The 6,158-nt window shown below is 40.6% G+C and overlaps 1 protein-coding gene across 7 annotated transcripts in view; it reads right to left on the bottom strand.

The window, feature by feature from the left end:
- The window catches only part of TIAM1 (T-cell lymphoma invasion and metastasis 1), a 333,643-nt gene that overhangs the window by 97,242 nt on the left and 230,243 nt on the right, over nt 1-6,158 (bottom strand). For all 7 annotated transcript variants that reach the window (XR_002098932.1, XM_019524607.1, XM_019524606.1 and 4 more), the window contains 2 exons: nt 5,410-5,484; nt 4,043-4,213 (listed from right to left, as the gene is read on the bottom strand). Coding sequence is in view for 6 of the 7 variants with exons in the window: in XM_019524607.1 (XP_019380152.1) it covers nt 4,043-4,213; nt 5,410-5,484 (246 nt within the window). In the remaining variant the exon portion in view is untranslated. The remainder of the gene's footprint in view (nt 1-4,042; nt 4,214-5,409; nt 5,485-6,158) is intronic.

The raw sequence follows: 6,158 nt of genomic DNA, 5'->3' as shown, positions 1-6,158 counted from the left end.
GCGGGGGGGGGGGGGCGCATCTTACATTCAAGGTCATCTTATATTCAAGTAAATATGGTACTAGCTAGTGGTATTTTCTTGGAAGATGAGATGACAAACACAAGCTCACCTCTCTCATTAAGAATACATAGAGTAGAGAATAACTAACACACAAAAATAAAAGTAGTTCAAAATAATGTGTAATAACTGTGTAATAATAACTTTGGGATTCCTTTCCCCAACATTAGGTCTTGGACAGCCTCTACTCTTCCGTACTGTTGCCTAGGCATACATGTTGAAGGTCTTGGTGTGATGGTCACAGGACTCTGTACAAGTATATTTATCAGAAACCTGACTAGATCTCTTACAAAGTACACCATGATCCACAGGATTGACATTTGCCTACTTCTATTACATTAAAATAAAATTATGACCCCATTGCAATACTTCAGCTTTATAATAGAGCGTGACTCTACTCATTTCAGCTACACCAACATAAAGAGAAGTGATTCAAGTGTCACGCTTCACTTTACAGGCATGATCTCAAGGCTGACTCCAGACTTGGGTACCTTGTCATTCAAGCTGAGGAGTGACCATACTAGCTATGGTCACTCCTTTCTGTGCTGCTGAGAATAGAAAACTGCTAGGCCGTAAACCCAGGAAGCCATTTGGCTCAAACAGACCTTGAACTCTGGATGTTTTGGGGGTTTTTGGGGGGTGGGGGTGTTGACACTGGCAAAAACTTTAGGGAATCCAGCCTTGGACGCAGCTCATCATAACCAATACTGGGTACAGACCCACAGATGTGCAGAAAATCTTTTGCCCACCTGCTCACAAAGCATCTACTTCCATTGAGGAAGTACCAGGAAATAAAGTTTGTTGTACTCTCTCAGTTTTGTCTAATTAAATCAAAAGATTACCCGAAACAGAGTTTCTTATGAAGGGCTGCCAGGATTACAGGTTTTATTTATCTATACTTCCTGATCCCACGTGTAAACTCATGCAGAGCATACATCTGCATGTGTCAGTTGCATATATTTTGGAAACACAGTCAGTACATAAATATCTATATGTATATGTTCATACATGGATATTATTAGTACAAAATAAATGCACATGGACAAATTGATTTTTCTTGCCTTAAAAATCATATTGTTACTTATATGATAGAGAAAATCTTCTACAAACTAAAGAGCCTTATAAATTCTCAGAATCAAATAAAACATCCCCCTTTACCCCCCCAAAATACTGAAGTGGCACAAAGGTCTTTGTTAACATACATAGTACATTCTCTACAGTTACTCAGTTGGACTTAGGACATAATAGTCAAGGCCAGTTTAATACCATGGAGAATTTTAACCAACTCTACAACATGAAGAGGTTTACATGAAATGTAGATCTTGAAATGTTTACTGTACCAGAACTTGACTGGTTCTCAGATGGCAGATGTGAAATGATGTTGATCAGAGAGTAAAAGGAAAAAGAATGAGCTGAATGCAAGAGACAGAAGAAAGAGATTGATTATTAAATGTTGTAGAAAAGAATGCACCCATCAGCATTTTTCAGACTGACAACTATTATGGAAAGGAAGGAAACAGAGATTAACTCTAAAAAAAAATCAAAACAAAACAAAACAGAAACAGAACTGCCTGCATACGAATAAGTATAAACTAGAATCCATACATCTACACCAATTTACACCACTTAAGTATCTCACCCACTGGGCTAATCACTCTTAGCCAAAAGGAAAATAAAGGTCCTAAAAATAAATTAGTAATGTATCATCCAACTTCCCTATTATGTCTCTCTCCAAAAATGTCATCTCTCCCAGATTACAATAAAGAGCTTTCACAGGCTGCTGCAGTCTTTAGAAGTGCACCTGGCAGCAAGCTGAGCATACTGTATAATTACACCAAACAAATGCCTTCCTTCACACCTTCCAGCTCTTCAGGAGCATATGCAACATGTCCTTAAAATTCCCCAAAGTTAAGTTCTTAATAGCTCTTGATAATTCTAAGCACAAAGGAGGTCTTGTTTCTCAGAACAGTATGCAACATTTCTGGGAATCAGTTTTAGTTATTCAGTTAGGTTGTTAGAGGAACACATATGTTATAGTGGAATACGTACGTTATCTGGATCATGACACTTACAGCCTGTGTTAAATTCACCACCGCTATAAATTTCATTTCATTTCAAAGCTTCCCCAAGATTGTATCTTATTTGTTTATTTTTCAAGGTAAATGTGTTTTTCCAATATAAAGATATAGCTCTCTGCTCTTCCTTCCCCCTTGCTCCATGAGATAATGCTGACTCTTCAATAGAGACATCACAGGCAACTTACTTTCTTCCTCCAATGACATTTTCTTTTTGAAGAACCTGCTTGAGTTCTTAGGATGCTGTCTGCAAGTTGTGTGAGACCTGCACGTAGGGAGGATTTGGCAGCTGGAAAGTGGGTGATATCTCGCATTACTTTTGGGGGGGGGCAAACAAGTCCTGCAAGAGGATATCTATGGGAAGGTTGGTCAATGGCAAAAGAGAAGGCTGCTGTTTTATATTGTGGTGGCTATCCACAGCAGGAAACTGGGCCTGGTTAGCTTGTTACAGAAAAAGGGTTGAAACATTTGTTGTTTGCTTTGGGTACTTTACCTCCTCAGAAACAGCTGTAGAGAGCTTGAGGAGCATGCAAGAGGTGTGTACAGCAGTTGAGGTGAGGACGATGGGTGAAGGCAGTTTACAGAATCACAGGAAATGGTCTATTAGAATGATCTTTTGCTATTTCCCATGAAAAAGCCAGGAATAAAGTGGACTACATTAAAAGAAATGTCACTCGGAAATCAAGTGAAGCGATTCTTCCATTCTGTTCAGCACCTGTGAGGCCTCACCTGGAGTACTGCATCAGTTGTAGGGCCCACACTTGAAGAGAAATTATTAGAGATGGAGAAACATAACTAATGAGGACAGGCTGAAAGAACTAGGATTATTTAGTCTGGAGAGGAGAAGCCTGAGGGGGCATTTGATTACAGTCTTCAAATAGTTAAAGGGAAATTATAAAGGACTGACAGACTGGGGGTGCTCAACCCTCTGCCCACAAGCCAGATCCAGCCTGCAGAGCCATGTTATCCGGCCTGCAGGGCTCCCAACAGGTCCAAAAATTTGGGGGTGGGGAAGGGGGAGCTGTGACAGCAATTGCTGCTCCCCTGATGCCAAATTACAGGACCCATGGGGAGTCTCTTGAGCCAGATAATGTGGCCCTGTATACTATATCAAGTGCACAGGGCCTGATGGAGGTAGTGCAGGGCCCAATCCCAGCACTGTGGCCCAGGCAGAGGGAGCAGGCAGTGGATAGGGCCCCGATCTAGAAGCATCAGGGTAGAGGTGATGTGGGCCCAATCCTGGCATCTAGGGCTTGATTCAACCTTGCCCCGTGCCATTAATCTGGCCTGCACTGAAATAGACTTTTCTCTCTAGCCACAGGGGATAGATAGGTCTGGGAGCAGTGGTCTCAAATTACAGCTAGGGACAATTTGGGCTGGATATTAGGGAAAAAACATTTTTTTTTTTTTTTTTTTTTTACTATGAGGATGGTTAAACACTGGGACTGACTTGTCCACAGAGGCTGTAGAATCTCCATCCTTGGAAATTTTTAACAGCAGGAGAAACAGAGACTTGATTGAGAAGAGTGAGTCAGCTATGACCCTGCCTTGAGTAAGGGGTTGGAGCAGATGACCTCCAGAGATCCCTTCCAACTCTACTATTCTGTGAAAGTCTCTCTCCTCCTCCCCCCTTCAGGCTTTTGAAAAAAGCTAAGCATTACATGCAAGTATTTTTTTCCTTACGCAACACTGATTAATTTTACTAAATGACTCATTATTACTCTGATTTTATTTCTAATGAACAACTGGTCTATTACATTCAGTACAGCAGGGGAGCATCTGAAATACCTAAAACACAGGAATTTGAACCCTTCCTCCCCCACAACCCCCCACATTCATTAAAATAGTCACTCCAAAAGAGCATGCAATTCTCTGCAAGCCTTTCCCCATAAAAAGCTCGTAATTTTTACCTTACAAATCATTTCTAAAATGTCTCTTGCAGTGTCCCCTGGACGTACTACTGTCAACGCAGACTGGTTATTTGGCAGGCCGAACCAAGATGGTGTAAAGTACTCATGAACCCAAATGTCACAGTCAGGATTATGTTGATGGATGCTAGTCAATGCCACTTCTTTTTCACGCTAAATAGAAAATGCCACTGTTAGACTATTAGAACAATACTTATAGTCAAATCTTTAATACCATGTGTAAAGAAGTCAGTATGCATATGAGACACCATACCATGGAACACTCTTTAGAGGGAAGGCACTGTAGTCATAAACCAAAATAGGGGCTAGTTTAGATTAGAAAGCTTTGCTGGTTAAACTACAATATAAAACACAGATCTTCAATCATTGTGGACACAGCTATACTGGTGTAAATGTGCTTAAGTCAGGATTTCCTATGGGGAAATGGGAATATTAGAGACTTAACATAAAAAACCCTGAAGTTAAAAATTAAGATTCAGATATATTGCATCTCCCAGCTAGTCAAGTCAAAAGTGCAATAAAGCTTCTAAGGCTAGGTACCATAGGACAGCACCTTTCAATTTATTTTGAATTTTTCTCTCTCTTGTAGCTTTAAGTTTACCCCTAAGGGGTAAATTTTCAGCAAGTAATAGAACTGCATACTTCCTATTAGCAACAAATGGAGTCAAATGGCTAAATCCCTACTTACTACATTAAAAACTTATCCTTTGGCATTGGCTTAGCAGTATTTAACAGCTGACTTTCCTTTGGGAACCTGGGCTAGAATTGTAATTGGAAAGCAAGGAACCTCATGGAGTTGCAGAGAGTATTAAAGCTAACTGTAGAGTATACTGTCCTTTCCAAATTAGCAACAGGTTCACAAAATTCCAGTGTTAACTACAATCAATATGTTAAGACCTATTTCCTCTATGTTTGCAAGTCCTGCACTCTCACCTCCATCTCTTGAAATAAAGAAATTAGCATAAGGCAAAAAATGACATTATTATAAACAACGTGACTACAAACTATATTTCATTATCTGCTAGAATAGGTATTATTGTATGAAGGGCACCTTAATGTGACTGAGGTAATGCAGCCCCACTAGCTTCAGCCCCAGCTGCTCTTGTGCATCTGGTGGCTACAACCACCCCACGTCCTTCATGGTGAGATGTGGGAAGCTGCTGGGACACCAGAAGGCAGAGGATGTACACCCCTTCTAGAGGCCCAGCATCCTGACCCCATGCCTGACAAAGCCAGATTGGGTTGGCTGCAGGCAGCATTGCCTATCATAGGACCTGTTCTCCTACCAAGATTGCACTTCATCTGACCATTTTACTGTGCTTTAACTTAAAAAGACTAGTGGCACTTACCTTGCCATCTGGTGCTGCATCATCGAAGATTCCCTCTAAAGATTTTTTTACTGAATCAACACCTTCACCAAACACCTGTAGAGCAAAAAGTGCCATTTCAAAACCTAATGGGATGATAATGTGAAGTACTTAAAGTCTGGAAGTACAGACCACCTAAAACAAAAGTACTGTATCTATATCTTGAGGTTTAGGGGTACAGCCTGCCTGGTACCTGGTTTGCAAGTTAAAAATAAATATGAGAAAAATACCAACTTCTTTAAACACAAAGGGAGCAGAGCAGCCCAGTTCCAAGCTTGGAGACTAAAGGTTTGGGCTCTATTTCCAATTCTATTGCTGCCTTACTCAGCGAAGCTGGACAATTTTTATCCTCTCTTTTTGTTTCCCTATATGTAAAATAGGGGCAAGAATGCATGCTCACTGTTGCTTTGGGCTTTGAGGCCTTCAGATGAAGACTGAAACATAATTAGGTATTCTTGTTATGAATCAATGTTTTATGTATGTTGTGCACACTTACGAAAATACAACACTCTCATTCCTTGCTAGGAAAATAGCAGTTAGTGATCCAGGATGAGCTAAGGATACAAAAAACAATGGGACTCTGTGCCTGAATAAAGACACGTGGGAGCAAGTGTACAAGTTTGATTTGAAAAAACTTTTTAAACAGTCACATTTTCTATTCCGGCATAATATTTTAAGAGAAAAGATAAACACCCACCACTGCACCGGCAAGGGGGGGGGGGGGGGGGGGC

This window comes from Gavialis gangeticus, unplaced genomic scaffold (assembly GCF_001723915.1).
Source record: "Gavialis gangeticus isolate Ggan-Ray unplaced genomic scaffold, GavGan_comp1, whole genome shotgun sequence".
NCBI lineage: Eukaryota > Metazoa > Chordata > Crocodylia > Gavialidae > Gavialis > Gavialis gangeticus.
This window is presented reverse-complemented; position numbering and strand designations above follow the sequence as displayed.